The sequence below is a fragment of the Mirounga angustirostris genome, unplaced genomic scaffold, assembly GCF_029215605.1.
Source record: "Mirounga angustirostris isolate CCGP_5_RB_7025 unplaced genomic scaffold, mMirAng1.0.hap1 SCAF_3, whole genome shotgun sequence".
NCBI classification, from domain to species: domain Eukaryota; kingdom Metazoa; phylum Chordata; class Mammalia; order Carnivora; family Phocidae; genus Mirounga; species Mirounga angustirostris.
The window spans coordinates 25648679-25675820 of record NW_026991711.1 but is presented as its reverse complement, the minus strand read 5'-3'; the positions used below and the strand labels follow the sequence as shown (position 1 = coordinate 25675820).

The following is a 27142-nucleotide window of genomic DNA, read 5'->3' as shown; positions in this document are numbered from 1 at the left end:
GAGTGGGCATTCATATATGCACACAAGTGCAGAGTGCATGTCTTCTATATTTATAATATTTAAATAATAATTTATGCTACCTGGAAGGTTTTGGCATATCTAAATGTAGGCAGTTTTGGACTATTTGCTTAAAGCTATAGCAATATATTTCTAGCAAATTATTGGAATATTTTTATTCATCCTGAAAGATGTATCTGCAGGGAAAAACTCTTATCTTTTCAATTCCACACATGTTTAAGCTTCTAAACTTTGTTCTTGCCAGCAGAGATTTGCTGTCAAGCACATAATTTGATGTTTGATCTCAACTTGTTAATGACTTACATCACACTTAGGACACATTAAGCAAAATGAACTCAATTTATTTAAATCTGGGGACTTGTGCTTTGAATGTACATTAAGGGAATGGTGGTTATGATTACATTAAGGGTTATGTTAAAGACAATATCAACATTTTATTGGTGCAGAGTTTACTTTTAATCGACATTCATATTTACATCAATTTACATGAAAACAATTTGCTTTGTTATTATAGATTTAGATAGACATTTTATTATAAAACAAAATTATTTCCCCAACATTAAAAGACAGTAGTTCTCATAATTATAATTTTATAAATTATATAGTTCTTAAAAATATGTTTATTTTCAATAATTTTAGGGACATATAGAAAGAGTATATATAAAATTTTTCTATTTTTTCTTTATATTTACATTTAAGCAAATAATTATTTTAAAAATGTGTCTGTTCATATGCAGCTCATCTGGGTGATCTTAAACAATAGTGTGAAGAAGATAAACAGCATTCTTTTCATGCTGCCTGTGATACATTAATCTAGTATTTGGAAACTTGCTAAACAAACTTATTAGGTAATTTATGGATATTTTAAAATTTTTCTATTCAGGTAATTACCTCCTTTATTAATTACAAAAGACTGCTTATTTTTATTTGAAGTCTTCTCTTATTTGCTCCATTTCCATTTACTCAACCGGTTAGCATGTCAGTAGAATGTCCCAAGGAAAGAATGTTAATAAGGGTCCTTGACACAATTTTAGCTTTAAATAAAGAAACCATTTGAATTTTTATCATTTTACTTTCTGTTATATTTTCATAATGTTAATAAGGTTAAAAACTTTCTTCTAAATTTCTTAAGAATAAGATGTTGATTCTTATTCAAATTCTGTCTCTAAGCGTATTTATCTTTCTAAACAATGACTACTGATAAAGACTCCCTTCTTGACCAAGGTTCAGCCCAGTCTCCTCTGAGCCCTTTTCTCAGCTAGGCCTCCATCTTAGGCTTCACTGTCCGTCCTTTTAAAGTCAGTTTAGAGAGAGTCCTCCTACCCTTGATAGATGGTCACTCTCAATATCTAATTAAATTCCTCATTCCCTACCCTTGATACTGATCACACTGGTCTGCCCTCAGGAAGAATCATGTTTGGTCAGTCTACCAAGAATTCCTCCTTCCTCTGATGTCTCCATATCTCCTCTTAGTAATTTCCTACTCACCAAACCCTGCCCCCCACCCAAAGCCCCCAGACACCCCTGACATGCTTCTTGGCTATAAACCCTTACTTTGTCCTATTGTGGTCAGAGGTGAGTCAGAATTGAGCCTTATCTCTCTCCCCTACTGTAATAGGCTTCTCATATTTCTCAAAAGTCCTGAATAAAGTCTTCCTCAGCATTTTAACAAGTGTCAGAATATTTTTTTCCTTTAACATTCATTTAATTTTTCTACATTTATGTTTGTAAGTGGGAATAGCATATCCTAGATCAGATTTGCTATCAAATTTTTAAAATCTATTTCTCTCTCCTTTCCTAGAAAAATTAATATAATACAGGAATTTTCTCTTAGTTCAGTTATTAAAGTAGTGAGCATAACTTCATAGGTGAGTGTGTGTGTACACATGTATGTGTGTGTGTAAGTGGTTTTAATAAGTGCTTATATTATTTAATGCCATTAGGTATATTCAGTTACATACATTTTTTTTAAATGCTTGTCATTTATGATTTTCTAGAAAATTGTCCATTTGTTTTCAAATATATTGGATATAAAGATTCCTATACAAAAAAAAAAAAAAGATTCCTATAATAGCCTTTATTGATTTTTAATTTCTTTACCCTATGTGTGTTGTTAAGCAATTATACCATGGCCTATGTAATTACTTATACTTCCTCTTTTTCCTTGATTAATTTTTCCAGAGATGTTTATTTTGTCAGTTGTTGTTGTTGTTGTTCTTCTTCTTCTCCTTGTTCATCTTTGTCTTCTTCTTCTTCCTCTTTCCCTCCTTCCTCTTGCCCTTCCCCCCACCTCCTCCTCCTCCTTTTTCTTCCTTCCTCTTCTTTAGTGAATCCACTATTTGTTTCCTACAATATAAATTTCTGAATTGGTGTGTAATATTTATTACTTTTGATTTGCTTTGACTTTATTCTGAAGTTTTATTTGTTAGCAGCTTGAATATCTAGGCCATCACTTTTCAATCTTCTTTTGGTACATATGAATGCATTTAAAGCAAGACATTAATATTTATGTACTATTGTTTTTCCATCTGACAAATTTTGATATTAGTATATTTGCTGCCATTAATATAATTTTAAATATTTTGTAATATCAGTTCTGATAACATCTACTGATGAACTATTTTAAATCAGTTTTTTTTTTTTTAATTTTCACATGTTGGAGATTTTTAAAAAATATCTATATATTTTAATCATATTGTCTTGTTTGCTTTGGACAAAATATCATCTTTGTCATAATTATTTTGTATTTGCTTATACTTGTTTAATGATTTCATAGATAATTTTTGTAAATGTGTTTGGAAGTAATGTGTATCCTACATTTGTTGTATGTATACATGTAAAACATAAATCATGATGGTTCATTTTGTTCTTCAAAACTGTATATCCTTATGAATTTTGGTCTCATGTAGCAATTGTTATTCCAGGTTTTAATTTGCTTTGTATATGTTTCTCTGTCTTTTTAACTACTTACTGTTGACTTAATTGCATTCATATGTTTTTATAAGTATCTTATACATAGCACAAAGCTTTTTTGTTTTAGCCACAGTGGAATTTCTGTCTTTTAAAGGAATATAACCAACTTTTATTACTTTAGTGATATTACAACTGGGGGATTAAGTCTACCATCTTAATTTTTGTTTTATTTTCTTTGTTTTCTTTTATTTATTCCCTTGGCTGCTTTATATTAGATTGATTACATTTTATTTACTCCTGTCCCTCTTTTGAAACCTTCTATTTAATTACTTTGTTAGGTACTGTTTTTCAGATATTGTTTATTGTAATTCATTGTTTCCTTCTGTTGTTAAATTATTACTACTTCATGGTTGTGTTAGTTAATATATTTTCCAACTTGTCTTGCACTTAGTGTGGTTTGTATATGAGTGTGTGTGTGCATTTAGAAATTCAAGAATAATAAAAATTATATTTTTAAGCTCTTTGTGACATACTATATAGTCATGATTTGTAAGCAAGCTATTGAAACAAATACAATTATATATATATATTTTTTTTCTCATTCATTCAATTTGATTCTCTGTCTACTTAATCTCTGCTACCTTGTGAATTTTAGTGAATTCTATTCTCTCTCAGTGGCTTCTTGTATATTCACTGAATAGTCAATGTCTCTTATAAGACTGTTTTAGATGCTAATATTAGGATAGGAATGGACGAGGAAAAGTATAGTAATATAACAAAAACAAGGTACACAGTGCTCTAAAATGTTTTATTTTTAAGGAAAGAAAAAGTGAAATATACATTTCGTAATGAATCCAATATTATAACAAGAAACAACTTTCCATTTATGTTTATTATAATAATTTGTTTAAAGATCAGACTTAAGTTGTAATCATTATTACAGCTTTTAAAATCACATTAATCATAAAAAAAATCACATTAATCATTCCTCCCTCCTCTAGAAAGTAGTTTCATACCCAAAATGAATATATGTGACTGAATGTATGAAATGATTATCTTGTTACATTTTAGAAATTAGTAATAATAATAATATTTTCTTGGTTACTAAATTGGTGATTAATAAAAGAAACTATAATACCATTTGCCCAATTAAATGAGAATCCATTCCAAAAAAGAAATGCAGTAGATCTAAAGAATGAATGTAGACATTGAATAAAATTATTATTTACTTGAATGTAATTAATAATGAATTATTCAATATTTATGTTCACATATATAGTTTACATATTTTAAAGATTATCTGTGATTTGGAGTAACGTAAATTTGTAGTCTCTTTCCTTTCTTTCCATAGCCTCAAGAGAGAATTGGTGGTGGCAATTAGAATTGTAAGAAATCTAAACTCCAAGACATTCTGTACCTGATTGTCTTGCCAATGAGGAAAAAAAAAATTACAGGAAGTTTTTTGGCAGAGTAACACCTAATACATGATTAACTGATAAAATCAAATATATTAATTTCAGTATTTAAATGCTTCTTTGCTAACATTGTGCATTCAGCCAAGTTTGCTTTTTTAATTACTGCTCACCATTAGAGTTGAGAAATTAATTTTGATCAGAGTGCACATTCAAAAGGAAAATCTATTTGATAGCTTGTAGGAAATTTTACCAGGGTTATTTCATAGAAATAAATTGTTGAATGTGATGCTTTTAGAAAAAAAAAAAGTGCTGTCAAAAGAATGTATGGAAACACACACAAACACACACACATAGGATGCCAGTGGAATTCTGCCAAGTTTTATTTTTTGTGATTAGAAAATGAAAATATAACAGAAGGCAGTCAGAATTTGTCAAATATGCAGAGGCCATCTAAGGTTGAATTGTGCACGCACTGTTCTTGCCTCCCTGAATAGCATGACTGACCCTCTCCTTAGGATAATCAAATACAATTAGAAAAATACATGAACAGAGGTAAATGATAATGAAAACAAAGATCCCAACTCAATTTTTGAGAGAATTCTGATGAAATGTCTTGTGCTTTGGACAAGGGATGAGGCAATACTGAAAATAATTTGAATTTATTTTTAAAAAAACCTTAAATGAATCTGTTTTGAAAAGATTTGGAGGTAGTTCAGGTGCTATTTTTTCCCCACTGCAGCGGGTCATGTCAATGTAAGTAATAAGGCATGAAGGGTATGGTCATGTTGCCTCACCTTTTAAAAATCTTCATCTCTCCTGGTTGTCTTTTACAGTTGGCTTTGGTTCAGAACAATTACAGCAGTCTGCTGCTTAAAATTATTTTAAAGGATGTAAAAATAATGTGGATGTGACAGTTAAATACTTTACCATTAACCCTAAAGCTAGAAGGTGTCCTTTAAATTTCAGTGGGTGAGCAGGAACCTATGTCCATTGCCATGACTACATAAAATCAGATCCAATAGTCCAGCTCTTCTAGATTTGTTAAAGGTATCTCATATCCACTATGAGAATATGCCTACAGTTATTTCAGAGAAATTATACTTTAAAGGTAACATAGTGACATGATTTGTATATATGCACATTCTGTCTTCCATTTCATTTGTTAAGCTATTAATGAACTCCTAGCGTTAAATTTTATTGGTCTTAAGTTTGTGACTAGTGCCTGCTTACTAAGTTTATCTCAAGACTCACCCTACTGGTTTCACTAGGACATTTAATATTAAGTTAATCCCAAGGATGAACTATTCTGCTCTCTCCCCCATATTGATGAGAAATTTCTAAAGATTGCTAAAGACCAAAGTCAGATCAAAATAAATATATGAAATATGATTCTATTCTGAAATCCAAAAAATAGTGATAAGTCTGAAATTTTTATAGCTTAACAAGGAACATAGGCATATTTACTTAAAAAATAAGAATATATTTCGCTCCAAGTCTCTTCCAGGGGAGAACATAGTTTTCCCTTAATCCTTGTTCTCTGTATAAGGATAAGGCAACATTTGGGACATTCGATTAGTTGGCTAGAATACTTAAGAACACGGGGAAACAGGTTCTTCCAACTCTCAAAACAAAGAGGCAAGAGACTATCAATTTTAAATTTAAAAAAAAACAAAAGTGTTTACAGCTGCATAAAATAAAATAAATAGAATAAAATAAAATAAACTGAATGTTCATCATCAATTTGTCCACAAATGGACAAATTCTGGTATACCTATTCACTACTTAGCAATGAGGGGGAAAAAAACTAATGATAAATTAAACAACATCAAAAAATCTCTCCATATTTGTGATGAATGCAAGAAGATTAACAAAGGGCATGAGGAAACTATTGAGGATGATTGATATGCTCATTATACCGATTTTGGTTATACTTTTCAGGAGTGTACACATGCAAGACATATTAAATCATATACATGTGCTGTTTATTGTACATTAGTTACACTTGAATAAAATGTGTTTAAATATTACAGACAAAATTTTATATATACAACTGCAAAAATGGGAAGTATATTTGCAACTGATAACAAGGATAAAGCTCTAACTTCAATCGTGTATAAGGAACGTCTAATGTTTCTAATGTTTGATAATGTTTCTAATGTTCATAAGTGACTCATAAAATTGAGCATAAATGTAGGAGTTCTGACAACACTGACTCCATCTTTTGTCCTCCCTTTTGGTCATGACCTTGCAATGGCCTCCCTGGCAGCTGCATGTTCCAGGCCCCATGCAGGTTAATGTACATCCCGACCGAAATGTGGGAGGGTTTGTTCTGGTCTTCCCTAACGTGGTGCACAGAAGGCCCCACTTAAGATAACTAGCAGAGATCTTCTGGTGCACAGATAGAGCCGTTTTAGATAATTACTTTGTGACCTCATCGCCATGCCCCTCGCTCCATAAACGCTGGAGGGGGTGGGGAATGGGCAGAGGGTAGCTGCAGAGAATAGTTGTATGGTGCTCTGACTCGTCAGTCCGTTGATCCATCCGTCCATCCACCAGCCTGATGGCCCCTGTCAGTAAGTAACCCTGAATAACACTCTATGTAAATGGTATGGAGAAGCTTGCTTTGTTTTTCAGTTTTAAAGGGTCTTCTCAGGGTGGAGGAAACTTTACTATCTTCCTCTGTCTCCTAACAATATGCTATTAATACGTAGGAGAAGCACCTATAATTGGCTCTGATAAGTAAAAATCTACTCGACTTTAACCATAGTAAGAGGAATGAAACTTAAAAATACATTGCAATACTCTTTCACCTATTATAAAATTTGATAACAGTCTGTGTTAATTGAGCATTCAAGAAAATGATCATTGTATTACATTGTTCGTTAAACTGTGTATGTGATGTAATCTTTATGCAAGACAATTAGCAACATTCCAAAACATAACTTTAACTCTGCACTTTCATGCCTAAGAATTTCTATATATGCAATATACTTTTTTATTTACCACATTGTCTGTAATAAGTAAAAATTAACAAGATAAAAAAATAAAACTTAAGAGCTTTTTAAATAGAGAACTTGTTTAAAAAATCATGGTAAAATTTGCAAAGACTAGAGGACAACCATGAAAAATGAATCAGTGAGCTCTTTTTAAATTGACATGGTGAACTGGTATAGAACTACCCTGAATATACCATATAGTGTTGTTGGTATTCTAAAATTTGTCTTTATAGAAGGACGTGGAAATATTAGACAATGCTGGGCATTCAAAAAAAATGCTTTTTAAGCACATACATAGAAACTGATACTATTCAATGGCTGCCTCTACGAATAGACACTGGATGGCTGAAGAAAAAGAGTGGGGATGCAGTTTCTACTCTTTTCAAATGTATAAATATTTATTCAAATTTAAGTTATGGCGTAATTTAGAGCAAGTCAAAGTACAAACTAACCAAAAAGCAACTAAATATTTGAATCCACTTACATTTTCTTGTGTAGAATTAACTTATTGAATGACAATTTAAAGACGCAATCCATAAAGAAAAATATCGATCCATTTAACTATCCAAAGTTGTAGGTGGGTTGTGTTAAAATGCTTCAATGAAAGCAAAAATAATAAGCAATAGTCTGGGAGAAAATATTTGTAATTCATATCTCAGGCTATGGGCCAGTAGTCAGAATATATTTTGAAAAGTTCTGCAATATCAAATAGGAAAAGAAAAATAAATCGTTTAAAAAAATGAGTAATTTGTGAAGGAAAACCAAGAGGCTCAATGAAAATATGTGAGAACTTCCTATTTTTAGCAAACAAGTGTAAAAATATAGTAAAAATTTGTATTCATTCCCGGAATAGAGAGAAAGAATTAACTTTTTCTAACACACTGCTGATTGATAAGTATTATAATTGCTTTGAAACAAAGTTTGTGAATATGTATAAAATTAATTTCAGATAATCCAGAAATCTATAATAATATGCTCATAAAGAAACAGGTTATGAGCATATTCAACTCAGCCCAGCTTTTCTGTAATATCAAAAAATAGAAAACATTACAACGTTCATCAATTAAGACAATAATTAAAGATAATATAGTATGCACACCCTTTGACTACCCTAATGTGTCACATTGAGGTAGATGGAAAACTAGATGATAGATGGATAATAGATTTTTCTAGACACAAAAATAAATATACAAAGCTTATATCTCAGAAATAATGTTGAGTTTTTTAAAAAAATTGTGTTAGTATCGATTTCATAACATAAATATGCTTTAAGAGTAAAAGAAAAACAAAACTTAGGTGCTTATATAGAAATGATTTGGAAAGATTCTCACATTTTCACGGGGGGAAGAGAAAAACTGAATTGGTCTGAAAATGATGTTTAAAGGCATTTATTTATCTTGTAAAAAGGCAGAAAGGAAATGCAAAACAAAAACAAATAGTTAATTATATGTGTAAAGAATGTGTGTTTTATGGCTCTCCCCCTCCTGCTTTTTAACATTCCTAACAATAAAAATATGAGAGATCAAGGATGAACTTTTTAATGCAGGTAACTTACTAGTGCAATCTTACTTTGGAATAAAAAAATCCTAGTATATGGGTGCCTGGGTGGCTCAATTGGTTAAGCATCTGCCTTTGGCTCAGGTCATGATCTCCGGGTCCTGGGATCTAGCCTTGTGTCCCGCTCTCTGCTCTGCAGGGAGCCTGCTTCTCCCTCTCCCTCCCCCTCTGCCTGCCGCTCCCCCTGCTTGTTCTCTCTCTCTCTCTCTGTGAAATAAATAAATAAATAAATAAATAAATAAATAAATAAATAAATAAATAAATAAAATCCTGTAAAAAAATGCTCGTATATATAATTATCATTGAAGATAACTGTATTGCATTGCCAATGCCCACCAAGTGTCTAGTCCATGACAGTAATAATAGTTACCACTTAACAACTCTGCTTTGTTCCAAATGCCATGTTAACTCACATACTAGAACTCACACAATTCCCCCCAAATTCTTTAAATTATTATCTTAACCTTAGTCCCTCATCTAAAAATTAAGATAATAATTTAAAGTTGTTTTAACTTGATCCAGGTCACACAACTTGCAAAAGAAAAAAAAAAAAAATCAGGTATTTGTACTTAGATATTTCTGACACCCAGACTTTTCCATCAACTGACAAATAAATGTTGGTTGGATAAATGATGTATCTCACCCAACCTATCTGAAAAATAAAGTTTACTTTAAGGTCTATAGAGTTGAAATGAACAGTTACATATAACGCTCAACTGGAGAATGGAGGGAGCATCATTTTCTAAGAGATTGTGTGTGAGGGGAGGGGACCAGGGAGCAAGATTGCTCTATTGCTCTAACTAAAAGATAATATGACTATATTGTATAATAAAAGTGGCAGTTATTTATGACATCTATCTCTATACTAAAAATTATGTTAAAGAAATGTGAATAATATTGAGATTTAGTATTTACCTCTGGAATTATGTGAAAACTCAATTAATATAATACATCAATTTGATTTGTATACATTCCCATTTGGACTGGGAAGTAATGCCCAACCCTGTAATCTTTATATATATATAATCTTTATATATACTTCAAATTTGAAAATGAATTAAATATTTTCCATAAATTGGACAAGATGTAATGTCTGCATGTTCTTTATTTAATTCAGTAATAAGTCTGATGGAGGAGGAACAGGTATAAGAAAGAAAATTTTCTTCCACCAGTGTGGAATTATTGTGTCCTTGGTGCCCTTATGAGCTCTAAGAGTATCTCATATGTTACGTGATTCACTGTAATACATGCAAGTCAGTGTATATAAAAATGTTAGAAAAATGAGAAAAAAAAACTGTTATAGGCCAGATAAATTCTCCTGATAATGCCAAAATTGATGGGTATCTGAACAAATGACATGTTTATGTGATTATTACCAGCTTGAAACAGCCATACCTTTGGAAACTTCAGCCCAAAACTAAATAATTGGCCCATGGAAACCAATATTGTGCAGACAGTGTTGAAATTGCTAGCAGCGTTTCTAAGGCGAATTCATTTTGTCATATAACTTTTCCTTGCAGATAGGCATTATTCAGTAAGAAAAGTACTTTCAATTAAGCATATTTTACACAGGTGCTGTAACCCACCGTTTCTAGGATACTGACTTTATAAACAGTTTCTATTAGAGAAGCAGTTGATAGAAATACATCCATGCTTTCCTAAGCAAGTGCCTGAGGATGCAAAAGCAGGGGGTGAACAAGAATAAGGGAGAGCTGACATGTGAGCTCACAAGTCAATGGAAGGAACATGACTATAAATATTTTGTGTCAGAAAACACTTTTTTTTCCTTCCTCCAAAAATAAAAATGTGTTTAAACCACACTAAAAAATTCAACCTTTATTTTCTAATATATGTACAGAATCACTTCATTTTTCTTTTATAGACTTTATTTTTTTACAGCAGTTTAAGATTCACATTGAAATTGAGAGGGGTACACAGATTTTCCATATACACCCTGCCTTCACACGTGAATAGCCTCTCACATTCTCACATCATCAATATCACTCACCAGATGGTACTATTTTTTTCTTTTCTCAAGAATGTACCTGCATCGATACATCATAATCACCCAAAGGCCATAGTTTACCTTAGGGTTCACTCTTGGTATTGTACATTCTATGGGTTCTTACAAAAATACAATGACGTATATGTACATTCATCATTATAATATCATACAGTGTATTTATTTTCACTGCCCTAAGACTCCTCTGTGCTCTGCCTCTTCATCTCTCTCCACCCAAACCTCTGGCAATCAATGATTTTTTTCTTGTCTCCATGCCTTTAACATAATATCAGATAGTTGAAATTCTGCAGTATGTAGACTCTTCAGATTGGCTTCTTTCACTTAGTAATATGAATTTAAAGTTTCTCTGTGTCCTACTGGCTTGATAACTCATTTCTGTTTAGCACTGAATAATATTCCATTGTCTGGAAATACCACAGTTTATCTATTCACCTACCAAACCACATCTTGGTTTGCTCCCAAATTTTGGTGGTTATAAACAGGCTGCGATAAACACCTGTGTACAAGCGTGTGTGTGGTCATAAGTTTTTCAACTCCTTTGGATAAATACCAAAGAATTCAACTGCTGGATCATATGATAAAGAGTATGTTTAGTTTTGTAAAAAAAAAACAAAATCAAAACACCAAACTGTGTTCTGTAGTATTTTGTATTCCCACCAGGAATGAATGAAAATTCCTGTTGTTCCATATGCTCACCAGCATTAATGTCAATATTCCAGACTTTGGCCATTCTAATAGGTATGTTGTACCATCTTCTTGTTTTAATTTGAATTTATTTGATGATATATCATGTAGGATATATTTTCATATGTTTATTTGCCATAGTATGTCTTCTATGGTGAGGTATCTGTTAAGGTCTTGGTATATTTTGGGTAACAGTCCTTTATCAGATGTATCTTTTGGAAATATTTTCTCCCAGTTTCTGGCTTGTCTTCTCATCTCTTGACATTGTCTAATACAGAAGTTTTAAATTTTAATGAAGTCCAGCTTATCAACTGTTTATTTCATGGATCTTGCCTTTGATGTTGTATCTAAAAAGGTCTTACCGTACCCAAGATCACTAGGTTTTCTCCAATGTTATCTTCTAAGAGTTTTATAATTTTGCATCTTACACTAGGGTCTGTAATCCATTTTGAGTTAATTTTTATGAAGGATATAAGTTCTATGCTGAAATACATTTTTTTGCATGTGTATGTCCAGTTATTCCAGCACCATTTCTTTAAGAGACTGCCTTTGTTTCATTGTATTATTTTTGCTACTCAGTTGACTATATTTATATCCATCAATTTCCTGGAACTCTATTCTGTTTTATTGACCTATTATTTTGCCAATACCACATTGTATTGATTACTGTAGCTTTATAGTAAGTTGTGAAATCAGGTAGTGTCTGTCCTCCAACTTTGTTCTTATCCTTCAATATTTTATTAACTATTCTAGTTTTCTTTTGTTGTTGTTGTTGTTTGCTTGTTTGTTTGTCTCTCCATATAAACTTTAGAATCAATTTGATAATATTCACAAAATAACTTGCTGGGATTTTGACTGAGATTGCATTGAATCTATAAATCCTATTGAGAAGAATTGACATTTTGAAAATATTGAGTTTTTCTATCCATGAACATAGATAACTCTTCACTTATTTGGTTTTTCTTTGATCTGTATTTTTCTTCAAAGATTTATTTATTTATTTGAGAGAGAGAGCATGTGAGTCGAGGGAGGGGCAGAAGGAGAGGGAGAGAAAGTCTTAAGCAGACTCCATGTTGTGTGCAGAGCCCAACACAGGGCTTGATCTCAAGACCCTGAAATCATGACCTGGGCCAAAACCAAGAGTCAGACACTTAACCAACTTCACCACCCGGGTGCCTCCTTGATCTGTATTTTAATAGCCACTCTTGGTATTGTTCTGGTAACCAATGTCAATTTCTTATATGATTTGCCCAACAGAAAACAATGTTTGGAAGCATCAGTTCCAGATACATGAGTGATACTTTTCTCAGTTACACATAAATAACAATTAATGAGAGAGAGTAGGAGTGAGATACAAAGATGGCTTGTAATGATCTTGTCCAGTTCACTGCAGTGTGAAATTTATTCTCCTCAACCCTGAAATATTTAAAAACTTGATTCTCAGGGCGCCTGGGTGGCTCAGTCATTGAGCGTCTGCCTTCGGCTCGGGTCATGATCCCAGGGTCCTGGGGTCGAGCCCTGCATTGGGCTCCCTGATCGGCCAGGAGCCTGCTTCTCCCTCTCCCACTCCCCCTGCTTGTGTTCCCTCTCTAGCTGTCTCTCTCTCTCTCTGTCAAATAAATTAAAAAAATAAAATATTAAAAAAAAAAAAAAACTTGATTCTCTAAGTGTGTTTAGGCCTCCTCAGATCTCATCAGTGCCATAAATAAATTATTCAGGATCTCAAATTAGTTGCTTAAGTTGTCTAAATTCTTTACAAAATAAGTGGTTGTTTTTAACCTGATATTTCAGTGGATCTATTTTGGATTATTTATTAACTAGTTGCATTTATATAATTGTGTACTTGTAGTTTGTTCCTTTTTGCTAAGGTATATTTACTCCTAAAGAATAGACCTAGCACAAGATCACTATCCATTCCCTTGTTGATGGGCATTTGGTTGTTTCCAGTTTCTTCTTATAAATAAAGATGATATAAATATTTTTGTTGTTGACTTTTGTGTGGCTATATGTTTTTATAACTCTTGGGGAAACAGCAAAGAATTAAATTATCGAGCTATTTGGTGACTTTAGGTATACGAGAAACTGTAAACTGTTTTTCAGAGTTTTCCCATCTTATATCCTCAGAAGCATAATTGAGAGTAGAATCACATCACTTCCTGGCTGACATGTGATATTTCTCATATTTTTAATTTTACCTACTTTATTGGGATTGAAGTAGTATAATATTTTGGTTTTATTTTGTTCCCTAATGACTAATGACAGTGAGCTCCTTTTCTTGTGATTTTTGGACATTCATATATCTTCTTAGCTGATGTGTCAGTTCAAGAGTTTTGCTCAATTTTATTGTGTTGTCTGACCTTTTATTACTGATTTGTAGGACTTTTTAAAAAATATATTTTTCATACAAGTCTTTTGTTAAATGTATTATGCAAATATTTTCTTCCAGTCTGTGACTTACTGTTTTCTTCTTTATATTAAATGTATATTTATAAGAACACAAGATTTTCATCGTGAAACATTTCAATTTCTATATTTCTTCTATTATTGATTTCTTGTTTTTATTACTTTATCTTTGCCTACCTATTGTCTATATGTAAAAGACAGCAAATATAGTTTCCTTTGTTTCCTTCTAGAATTTTTACATTTGGTTAAAATTTAGGTCTGTGATGAATGTCAAATTAATGTTTTTCAATGTTGTGAGGAATAGGTCAAAAAAATTTTTTTTCCTTACATATACCCAGCTTTTCTAGCACCATTTGCTGAAAAAAAACTATCCTTCCTGCATTATTTTACCTTGATGCCTTTGTTTAAAATCAATTAACTACGTATCTGTAGGTCTATTTCTAGACTCTTTGTTCCATTCCATTAATCATTATGTCTATCCTTACACAAATGCTATCACTGCTTTAATTATCATAAATTAATACAAATTTCTGAGATCAGGTCATGAAAATCTTCCAACTTTTTAATGCACATTTTGGCTATTTTGTGACCTCTTAGTTTCCATATAATAAATATAGTCTTAACAATTTCTATACAGACTTTCTAGAATTTTGATAATGGTATTTTTAGGGAGAATTGACACCTCAACAATGTATCTACACACTTACATAGGCTTTTTCTAATCTTTCCCAAAGCGATTTCTACTTGTACAAATGTTTAAAAATATCTTGTTAATATATATCTGTAGGTGCTATATTTTTGGTATTATATAATTGGTGTAATAAATAAAAATTTCCAATTCAGTTTTAGGTTACAGAAATCCAATGGAATTTTGTATATTGACCTTTTATTTTTTCTTCCTTATCATATTCAATTACTTAGATCCTGTATTTTTGGTAGATTTCTTCAGATTTTTAACATAAAAATAATGTCTTTGAAAATAGTTTATTATTTACTTACTTTTACTTTATGCTCTATTCTATTTGTTGGGGTTTTTTTTCTTTCTTTCTTTGTTGCGCTCAGATTTCAACCACAACATTAAAAAGAATAGGGCATGGCAGAAATTCTAAACTTGTTCTTGTTTTAAAATTATATATTCAAATTTTAATAGATATAGGACTTTTCAGGTGTTCTATTTCTCCTGCCTTCATCTTTGTCAGTAGTGCCTTTCAATGGATTTGGCCATCTCAACTAACTTGTAGAATGTACTAGAACTACATTGTTTATAGCAGTCTTTTAATATATTTTTAATAACATTTAGATATGTGTTTTATTTTGTTTGTTCCCTAAGTATAAATGAGTGTTTCCTAACTTTGTTATTATTTTTATAATAACACACATTGGCTTTCTTAACATTCCTTTTTTTCTGTCTTTTGATTTTAATTTCATTTCACTTCTATTATTTTCATTTTTCTCTTATTTTGAATTAAATTTGCTTTTATTTGGAATGTTTAAAATGAAAGCCTAGATCATTTATTTTAAACCTTTCTTATTTTTTACCATAAGCAAATAAAGCTATAAATTTCCCTCTAATGATACTTTAGTGATATTATATGTTATGTTTTATGTTTATGATTATGATTATGTTTGGCATATTTTCTAATTTTTCTTATAATTTTTGTTTAGATGCATGATTTATTTAAAGTAATATTGTGTAACTTTGCATTATTTAGGACTATTTCTGGGTAAAATTATTTTGATTGTTTTCCAATTTAATTAACTTTTGTCCAAAGGACATAGCATATTTCAATTTTTATTTTTATTTTTAAGATTTAGTTTAAGGTCCAGCATATTATCTATTTTCATCAATATTCTGTGTGCCCTTGAAAATAACATGTATTCTGCAAATATCTGATAGTGTTCTAGAAATATCAGTGAGATCAGGTTGGATGATAAAATTGTTCAAATCTTCTATATCTTCACTGATTTTTTTTGTGTGTGTGGTTTTGTTTTGTTTATGCTTATGTATTGTTCAGGGATAGTCCTTTCCCCACTTCGTGGATTTTTTTGTTTTTTATCACTTTAGTTCAGCAAATTTCTATCTTGTGTATTTCAAAACTGTTATTTTTGTGCATAAAGTCAATGTTTATTATGATGAAATTTCCTGTTATTATTATTTAAAAAATTCTTCTTTTTTTCTATGTTAAATCTTTGTATGCTATGATCTGTGTTGTTTTTGGTATTGCCACATCATTTTGTTGTGTGTCTGGAGTTAGCATGTTATGTCATTTTCTATCCTTTAACTTTCTAACTATCTTTATAGTGCTTCTCTTATAAAAATAATGCAGCTACGGGTGCCTGGGTGGCTCAGTTGGTTAAGTGACTGCCTTCGGCTCAGGTCATGATCCTGGAGTCCCTGGATCGAGTCCCGCATCGGGCTTCCTGCTCAGCGAGGAGCCTGCTTCTCCCTCTGACCCTCTCCCCTCTCATGTGCTCTCTCTCTCTCTCAAATAAATAAATAAAATCTTAAAAAAAAATAATGCAGCTTCTCCTCTCAGAGTGGAGAGTGCCCTCATGTAAACATAAATGTTGTTCAGTGTTTCTTTCAAATGTTATGCCTTCTTTAGTTGGTGAATGTTTTGGCTTGCTCTCCAATGTCTTCAAACAAGATTTCCCCCAGCAGAGTTTGTGATTTTTATATGTAGGATGTTAAGTCTAATATAAGTTACTTTGCCATTAGAAGTTCAAAAATGTTTTAGATTTTTGTCTTTGTGTTTACATACTCCATTTGGAATAATACTTATTACTAGGCACACATACAGAATACAGAAAATCCCTTAAAGATATTTCAGGTGTATGTTGAATGCATATGTAAACTTTCTACTTTTAGTTTTTTATTATTTTTAAGTAGTGTTAATTATTAAAGTTTTGTTAAGTGGTATGACATTCTTGGAAAATGTTATCTCTCTGTACATAACATAATATTTGTAAAATGCATTTCTTAGTTCTACCAAATGGAATTTGAAATTTTCTCAAATAATTAACAATATATTTAATTTTCCCAGAAACCATTGCAAAAAAATTGCACATGAAGATGATATTAACATTATTATTTTAATCAAGCAGATAAATATTTAAAATATGTTAGTGTGTAAATGTCAATTACAGAGCACTTTAGAAAATAGTTTGGTAGTTTGTCAAGAAAATAAAACTAATATATGACCCTGCAATTTCACTTGTAGTTATGGAACCAAGAGAAATAAAAATATATATCCACACAAAGAAATGCATATGAATGTTCATAGCAGCATTATTCATAATAGCCAAAAATTAGGAATAATCCAAATATTCATCAGCTGATGAGCAGATGTACACAATGTGGTATATTAATAAAATGGCATACTATTTAGCATTGAAAAGTAACAAACTACTGACACATGCTACATCGTGGATGAATGTCAACATCATGTTAAATCAAAGAAGCCAGATGTAACAGACAATGAATTGCATGATTCCACTTATATTACATAGGCAAGAGAAGTGAATTTATAGAGACAGCAGATAAGTGGGTGCCTAGGGCTGGGGGTGAGACTGGAGATTTACAGCGAATGGGCTTATGAAATAAGATTGTTTTAGAATTGATTTGTATTGACCATTGCACCATTCAGGATAGTTACTATAAGTCACTTGAAATGAGTCAATGGAAATAGGTGAACTTTATGGAACATGAAATACTTCTCAATAAAACTACAAGTGAAATAAAAACATAATGAAATAAAATACACTAATCAAAATTAATTGAATATTCAGTATATTATTGAAACTTGTAAACATTTTGAAAAGGCAGATTCTGTATTTTCAAATAAGTTCATTTACATCTGTACATGGATGGGCAAAAAAGATAATGCCAAATATAACATATGACCTTCTGGATGAATAGGTGAGATAACCCAAACTGCATCGTACTCCCCTGAAGGAATATTTAAAAATTGCTAACCCTACTGGGAAATTAAATAGCCTCATTTAGTTTTCATTTTTTTTCTCTTTTCATGCCAAATCTCTAATGAAAGTGCTAAAGAGCAATGAAATGGCCAAAGGCAGGAAGCCAGAGACAAAGAGAGAGGGTAAAGAGCCAAATAGGCAACCTTGAAATAACTGAGTTGATTGATTGAGCAACCCATTTAGACAATTATCTTAATAGCTCTGTTTGTTAAAAATTTCCTGGTGGGCTTGCCAGATACTCCGAAATAGCTGTGATTCAGAAACAATATGAGTATTGTTTAAGTGAGAAGATGGGGAGTCAGACAAGTTCGATTTAAATAGAATCTCCATAAATTCTGATCTGTGCAACCTGTCTCAGGTACAGGTCCAGTTTATACTGATGTATGGATTTAATGAAGTCATACATGTAAAATACTTACCACATTACCCCGTGCATTGTGTTTACTCCACATACAATCATGGAGTTAAATAATATACCTTAGCTGTCATTAATATTTTAGAATGCCATTCAGGAGGAAAGCAGAGTAGACCACATAAATTGAAGGTCAATACAATGCTAGAAAAGCAGCTAATGTCTTTTATTCAAGAAACTGTACAGTTTGGAAGGGAAAAGTCTTAATGATTGACTACTGGGTCCATATAACTGACCAACACAGCCCAAATAATTGAATAAGCTTTTCTATATGCCCAGGTTTTCCATGACTTTTTGTGTTTAAAATAGCAAGATGTATTATTACATAATATAGAATTACAGGACTCATGAACAGAACTAATAATTGAGCAATAAACTCTTTCAAGGAGGAAAAGAATGTGTACATATATACTGCTGTGATGATTCCCCCTATCTTGTGAATCAAAATTATTCATTAAATAACTGTTTATCTTCCCAACAGGTAGATGCTAAGATCAGGTTTTATGCTAAGGTACACAGAGAATACAGTAGATAATCTGAAGACAGCACGAGGCTTTCTTTGATAAAGAAATGTATTGGATAGCAATGGCAGGAATAAAAGAGGATAAATAGTAGAGCCTTAGGTGGACAAGGAAAATCCCCCTTTAGGACAGAGGTCTTCAAGTTATTTCTGATAATGGTCAGATAGGAAATATTTCAGGCTTTCCAGGCCAGAGAGTATCTGTCAGGACTACTCAGTTCTGCTGTTGTATCATTAAAGCATTCATAGACAGTATGTTCAAAAAAAAGGGGGAGGGGAGGGGTGTAAGAGTGTTCTGATAAATCATTATTAACAAACATAGGGCTGATTTGGCCTAAGTGCCATTTTTTGCTTACCTGCTCAAGGGGATGCTACTTGAAGGATAAATTAAGTATGTGAGAGACAATTATGTTTGGGGAAAATGATATACAGGAGTCCCCTCCTATATGCAGGGGATACATTCCAAAACCCCCCACGGGTGCCTGGAACAGTAGAGTCCCAAACCCTGTATAGACTGTGTTTTTTCTGATACATGCATACATACTTAAAATAATGTTTAATTTATAAATTTGGCATAGTAAGAGATTAACAAAAATAAATAAAATAATTATAACAATATACTGCAATAGAAGTTACATGAATGTGGTCTCTCAAAATACCTTGTACTGAACTTCCCCTTCTTCTTGTGATGATGTGAGATGATGAAATGCCCATATGATGAGCTAAAGTGAGGGGAATGACGTGGGCACTGTGATGTATGTAGCATTCGGCTACTACATACTTTCTGACAATATGTCCAAAGGGGGGGATCATCTGCAGCTGAACGGAGGTGTACCACAGTTACTAACTGCAGGAAGCAGAATTGCAGATAAGGAGGGACTAGTAACTGAATAGCTTAAAATTTGAAAGTGTGTTTGACGTTAATGAAAATATTAAATACATTTAAGTGCAGAAGAAAATATTGGATTGTATTTCAGAAAGACCACTGTTCATTAACTAGAGGTCAATTATCCTTTGAAAACACGAATAAGTATGTATATATATGTTATGGGTGTGAGAGTCTGCATTGTCTGAATGGAGGTCTTGGTCCTTGGGTTACCAGTGAGAAGATTTACATGGGGGTCCATGCCCAGAGTATAGGCAGTCAGAAGGAAAGTAGCAAGCACAAAGCAGTTTATTAAAGTGAAAGCACAATCAAGGTGGGAGAGTGGGCAGGTTCTGCAAGGTGGAACCAGCCCTTAGGTTGTTTTGGAATTGGGTATTTTGGGGTCTCTCTGGGCTGGGAGCAGCTGTGATAAACAGTGTGGGGTGGTCACTTAACAGGAGGCTGTTTCTAATCATTTGGGAGACTTTTCCCAGAGGTTGGGAGGGGGAGTTTTGACCTTACAAGGTTTGTACTGGAACCTTCTTGGCAGCCTTTCTCCGTGGGTGGGGCTGTATCCACAATGCAAATGTATTATAATGAGTCTAGGGGTTACCCTGGGGCAAAGGTGGAAGAGGAGAGTGCATGTTCCCACCTGTGGCTCTTGATCTGTCAAGCCCAAGGTCTTGGAAGCCACAAGGTCAGGATGTTGCGCTCCAGGGCTTTTAATGTGTAGTTGATTTATCACTGTCCTTGCCTCCAGCTCATGTCTCAATCATTCCCCTTTAAGGACTTAGGACTCTGCCTCGGGGGTTCCTTCCACTGCTCCTGTCTGGCTTCTACCTAAATATGTATTACAAACTATATATATAAACTACATACATAGTTTAACAAAGTCTTAAAATCTGTGATTTAGTGTAGAGACCTATAACTTTCCTTTTTAGTTCTCCTAATAGTATCTGTTGCTTCAGGCACAAAAACGATTTGGAGTTTTACCTAGTAAAATCTTATAACTTTCCTTGCTGTTGTTATTGGTTTCTTTTTAAGCTCAGTAAACAGCAGAATCTCCTCTGTTAAATAGGCGTTATCAGAAATGTAATATGAAATTAATAATTATCTTCAAGAGGCAAAATTCTGAATCAGAATTTTAGGAGCTGAATTGAACAGGTTAAATATTTCATTAATCTCTGGTATTAACACTGCCCCTGGAAATTCATAGTTCAAAATGTACAACATTCAGATTTAGCAATTTTTTTTATTATGATAAAAGTTTCTAGATCTATGATCTATTTAAAACTCTAGTTTTCAAAGCAACCAGTCATCCGGGTACATAATTAATCAATATATACTCTTATAGTTAGGCATTATCTACTAATAATTTTAGCAATATATCTCAATTTTTAAACATGTAGAGGATTAAAATTCAGAAACAAAATTAATCACCCTACTGTTGCGTGAACATGCCATGGTAAATCAAATGAAATCTTTGTACCAGGTATCAGCTTTAACGGAGAAAACCAAAGCAAGTATGTGTCTCTATTTCTTTTTATATCTAGACCAGAGTAAAGAACACCTTTACTCCATTCTGTGGTGCATAGATAATGTCTTGGCCTACATTAGGTGATAATAAGCTAATAAAGTATTATGTGTCAGTTGTATTGAAGTGATAATGAGCCACATCTTACAAATAAGAAGACATCATTAAAGAAGGAAATTCCCTTTAGGAAGGGTAAGTGCTCACATTAGCAATGTCCAAATAGAAATATAATCAAAGCCACATCAGTAATTTTAAACTTTCTGGTAGCCACAATTAAAAAAAACAACAACAGTAAAATGAAACAGAATATAATTAATATAAAATGATTAGTATTTTACTGTTCTTTTTTTCATGCTAAGTCTACCCTGGATTTTGAAGCAGTAGCATTAAAAAAATTAAAATATCTCATGAATCATTTTATACTGACTATATGCTGAAATCATTTGGGATATGTTAGGGTAAATCAAATACATTATTATTTAAAAATTACATTCTGGGGGCGCCTGGGTGGCTCAGTCGTTAAGCCTCTGCCTTCGGCTCAGGTCATGATCCCGGGGTCCTGGGATCGAGCCCCGGGTCGGGCTCCCTGCTCGGCGGGAAGCCTGCTTCTCCCTCTCCCACTCCCCCTGCTTGTGTTCCCTCTCTTGCTGTCTCTCTGTCAGATAAATAAATAAAATCTTTAAAAAAAATTACATTCTGTTTGTTTTTTGTTTTTACTGTTTGCACTAGCTCCATTTCATATGCTCGACATCAATGCTTGGCTAGTGATTAATGCGTTGAACAGTACAAGTCCAGCTTAAAGTCCAGCTCCCCAGCTTACCAGGTAAGTTAACTTGAGCAAATTGTATAAACTTCCAGTGACCCAAATTTCTTTTCTTCTGACTAAAGGTAAACATAGTCACGATGTCATTGAATGTATGTGAACATAAAATACAATCTACAGAAAATTCTTATACTCAAAGGTGTCATCTAATTTTCTAATTGTTATTACTGATAAGGTCCGATTTATACACTATGATTCATTCATGAAGAAATACCGATTTCTGAAACATTCCGTCTTTGATGTTCACTTCATGTGATGGTTAATTCTATATGTCAACTTAGCTAGGCTATGGTGCCCAAGTTGTTTGGTGAAATAGCAGCCTAGTGTTGCTGCGAAAGTGTTTTTTTTAGATACTATTAACATTTAAATAAATTGTCTTTGAGGAAAGCAGATTACCACTGATAGTGTGTGTGTGGGGGGGTGCTCATGCAATCAGTTAGAAGTTGTAAGAGAAAAGACTGAGGGTCTTGGAAGAAGTAACTCTGCCCCCATATTGCCTTAGGGCTTGACTGCAACACGGACTCTTGCAGGTCAGCCCTGCAGATTGCAGACTTGCCCCTGACTGTCGTATCAGGTGTTAAAAGAGACTGTCTTAGGAAATCCAAGATTGTTACCTTACCGTTAAATGAGCTCAGCATTTTTTGGTAAAGATTTGGTCTTCAACATTTCTTTCCACTTTTATTTTCTTCCATTCTTTAATCCTTTGTAAGTTGGCAAGAAAAGCTACCATCCTACGGTGCCAAGGTAGGTTTCTGGTAAAAGGACTATGCTCACAATAAAGTGTTTCATTTACTAAACTCAGAATTTCAACTAATATCCATAATTAGTCCGATGCTGCCATGTCTACAGGTGGTAAAATTCATGGCTTCTGCTCTTAGCATGAACAAAGTATGACAAATGTTCCTGAGTCAGATGTCCATCTCCTCATCATAATTAGGTGCAATACTTCAGCTCTATTTGTATTGCCAAAGGAAGGATTGCACCTGCCAAATTTAAATGGTCGAGGAAGACTTGTTCAAGACTATTGCCAACAGGGAAGAGAAAACAGAACTCAGTCTGAACTCAATCCATTGAAACAAAGGGCAGGAGAGTTTTTTAGTGCTAGGATGAGCTCCTGGAAAACTACTGGAAGATGTTAGGGGACAGGCTGATCAACAGGATGTGTCAAGCATGCTGAGCTATTCTAGAGTTTGCAAATATTTTTGTCTGTGATTATTCCATCTGTGTTTGCTAATTGGTGCTGCTCGGGGAATTAAACTCCTAACTTCTCCCAAAGACTGGAAGAGAGGGACACAATCTTCTTTGATGTTTACATTTCAAAGGGATCATCCCCAGGCCCTTGAGAAAGACATTCTTGGTTTATAAAACTAGCAAGACACAAGTTTTATTTAAATTTTAGTTAACGTACAGTGTAATATTAGTTTCAGGTGTACAATATAGCGATTCAACACTTTCATACAACGCTCAATGCTCATCACAAGTACACTCCTCATTCCCCATCACCAAGTAAGGCCTCCTCCACCTGCCTCCCTGGTATCCATCAGTTTGTTCTGTGTAGTTAAGAGCCTTTAAAAGATTGATATCTCAAAGAGGCAGAGAAAGAATCTGCAGTCGCACGTATTCTACAGAAGTACTCTAAAAAAAAGGGAGGTCAGGGGATTAGAGACTGGCTGACACCTGTCTAAAGTTTAGCCAAGCTGAACAAGTGTAAACCTGCAAGGAAATATAATGAGGATGAGAATCTAAAGGTCAGGTTGGGGAACCATGCTTGCAGCAAAGAATCAGAATTACTCAGAGGGAAAAAGTAGAAAGACATGGCCCAGATGTTGCAAGATTTGGTTATAATAAGACATAATCAAGCCATTAGGCTTGCTCAGGTTGGTGTCAATCACCAGGTAAAGAAACAGTAAATACCCTCACCTCTAAGATAAGAAACAGCGCTGTGCAAAAGCGTGGTCCCAGTAAGATGCTATCCATTCTAGGTGGGGCCACAAATTCCTGAAAATGACAATAACTTTCACTCCACCTGAAAACGAGGTGGCCTGGGGGGGTCTTTGAGGGCCAGGTGGAGTGCATGTTGAACTAAACTGCATCAACAGCTAAGGAAGCTCACAAATCTACCGTGATCCTGTAGTTACGTACTTGCTACACACACACACACACACACACACACATACACACACACAGAGCACTTAAGCAGTTTTCTTTTACCTTCTTTTCTTATAATTGTGGATATCTATGATGAGGTAAGGACTGACCCAGCATGCTTAGCTTTAGAGTTGCTTCTGAAATTTACTTTTATTTTGTTAAACTTAGCTCTTTTTAACACCCAGGGACCTGATCAAACTGAAACAGTTTGCCTGATTTTGAAAAAAAAGGGAGAAAAATGATAGGATTTAGCTGAAAGCAAGGTTGCAGTTTTATTAAGCCAAGAGGTGATAATTATAACATCAGTAGACAACACATTAACACAGAAATACAAATAACCTTGAGGATGAGTAGAAAGGAATAATATTTCCATCTCTAATAATATCTGTGTTTCAGAGATAGCAATAGTCAGGCTTTAAAATTCTCAAATGCTTCACTCCACCTCTGGGGGCTGTCGCCTGGTTGGTGATAAAGGTGGTTTGATTCAGGCAGGGTTGTGGTACTATTTTTGTAAAATGAATTAACTCTTTAGAGTCAAAACAGTCCAAGACTAATTTTATTTGGTCTTTATAAGAAACTAAAATACACAATCTATAGAGCAAAATTTCAAAGAAAGAAACTTTTATGGCACATAATGAATATTGCTATCAATTTAAAGCCTTGACTTCTCTTTCTCTAAATATTACTTTTATTAAGTATCATCTATAGACTATTCCAGGCATTTTTCACAGATCCTGGCTCTCCATCTGTTTTGGTTTATCTTCTATCTGCTGGACAGATGATAGATGTAAAACACCCTATTACCACACTTCTATCAATTACCAACTTATTAAAATTTTCGGTTGTCTCCAACAATGAGGAGTCTTTATATAAATCTGTTATCACACCAATCTCTCTTTCAAATATAGGTTCTGCTCTTCCTTTCTCTTTCTCATGCCAAAATGTAATTTAAAAGGGAGATCTCTCATAATTCTGTGTTTTTACAATGCTTGCTAAGGCATCTCTTAACCTAAAGCCAACAAAATTTTAAAAATTATTTTATTCTGTACAATATGAACAAAATAAAGATGAACATCAAGAGTTAAACAAATTTATTTACCAAAAAAACCAACAATCCTGGGGCGCCCGGGTAGCTCAGTTGTTAAGCGTCTGCCTTCGGCTCAGGTCATGATCCCAGGGTCCTGGGATGCAGCCCTGCATCGGGCTCCCTGCTTGGCGGGGAGTCTCCTTCTCCCTCTCCCACTCCCCCTGCTTGTGTTCCCTCTCTCGCTGTCTCTCTCTCTGTCCAATAAATAAATAAAATCTACAAAAAAACAACAATCCCGAAAAGGATTATTTCAAGGCAAAGTAAAAGTACCACATAACAGAAGATCACCTGCAGAGCATGAATCCTTAAGTGTGATCACCATCTTTCTATTTAGAAATATACAGTAAGTCGTTCACCACAAATTACATAGACATGTTACATGTTACATTCAGCCAGAATTTAAAAGAAGAAATCCTGTCAAAATAATCTCTTTTCCTTAAGATGTAGTGACAGATATAAGTGATCAGACAGTGTAGGACACATAATCTATCTCAAGTTTAGAAAGGCTCTGTTTCTGTCCTGCAAACCATAACACTAAACACCCTGGAAAAATATGACCTTGACTACAAACTTATTGAGGGGCTGAACAACTGGTTCTTGGTTTTTAGTGGATTATGTCAACTGAGCAAGGGGAATACAAGTGCCTTTAGCGATTGCTTCTTGGCTCAGTGATATTGATTACTGCCATCCATAACCTAAATTGATACTTTCCTTCAGAAAAAAATGTCATTGTTACTTCCTTGGGACTCTGGGGACAGGTAATTGCCCAATCTGCTGTTCACCATTTCATCTTTGTCCCCGGTACTTCATTCAAACCACATACATATCATTCTCTTTGCCTTTATGACTATTCCTATTTCCATTATTTACCCTCTTGTAAATTAGAAGCAAAGAACGTAAGGAAATGTTATTCATTAGCTTATTTGAGGTGCTACAATGTCACATTGTACCCTTTGTAAATGATGAATGAGATAATGCAATTGATTTTCAAATATCTGTTCTTAAGACTTATATAAATTATATTTATAATTTTGCTTTTAAGACTCTTCCCCGGGGATTACTGATTCATTGAGTGTGAGTTGGAACCTGGGATTTCTTAGTTTTTACTAGGGCCCTACAACTGGGTATGCTTGGTTAACACCAATTTAAATAATATAATCAATATAATATAATATAATCAAGTTTTTAAATCAGGACACAAACAGAGATAGGATATAAGGTTAACACTTAATGCTTTACTGATTCCTTTCACTGAAGTAGTTTAAATTCTATTTATAATCTATTTATAATCTGTATTTGGGTTATTAGTAAGACAGAACTTTTTAAGGAATGTTTACAAATGAGCACTATATCATCAAAAGTTACAGATTTTTAAAAATCTTTTTTTTATAAGTGATTGCTTGTTTTGTTTTTTGTTTTTACAAGAGTTTACAATAAGATCTAAGATAACACTTCATTCTAGCTGTAGGTGGCAACATGCTATCACAGGGAATCCAGATGTTTAAACCCAAATCACATTAAGGATCACCCTTTCCTCGGGCACAAGGAAGAGCTTACTTTTTTGCTAGATTTCTTAATTCCACCAGTGGCCAGGGGGCCCTTCCACATGACCTTTGCTTTCAGCTCCCCCAGTTTCTTCTCCTCTTTCTCCTCCGCTTCTGCTCTTCTTTCTTTCTGCTTGAATGCCTAATCATGTTCATCTCCTTGGTCTGCTTCTCAGGCTTCCTTAGGGGCTCCTCCTTGCCACCTTTGCATCCGGACAT

General features: G+C 33.5%; 1 protein-coding gene across 1 annotated transcript; it reads right to left on the bottom strand.

Moving 5' to 3' along the window:
- Window positions 1-2205: 2205 nt before the first annotated feature.
- On the bottom strand, window positions 2206-27142 carry LOC123839254 (translation machinery-associated protein 7-like). Its single transcript, XM_064585761.1, is given in 3 exon segments — window positions 2206-2364; window positions 26937-27082; window positions 27085-27142. Coding segments are annotated over 3 exon segments (363 nt in total).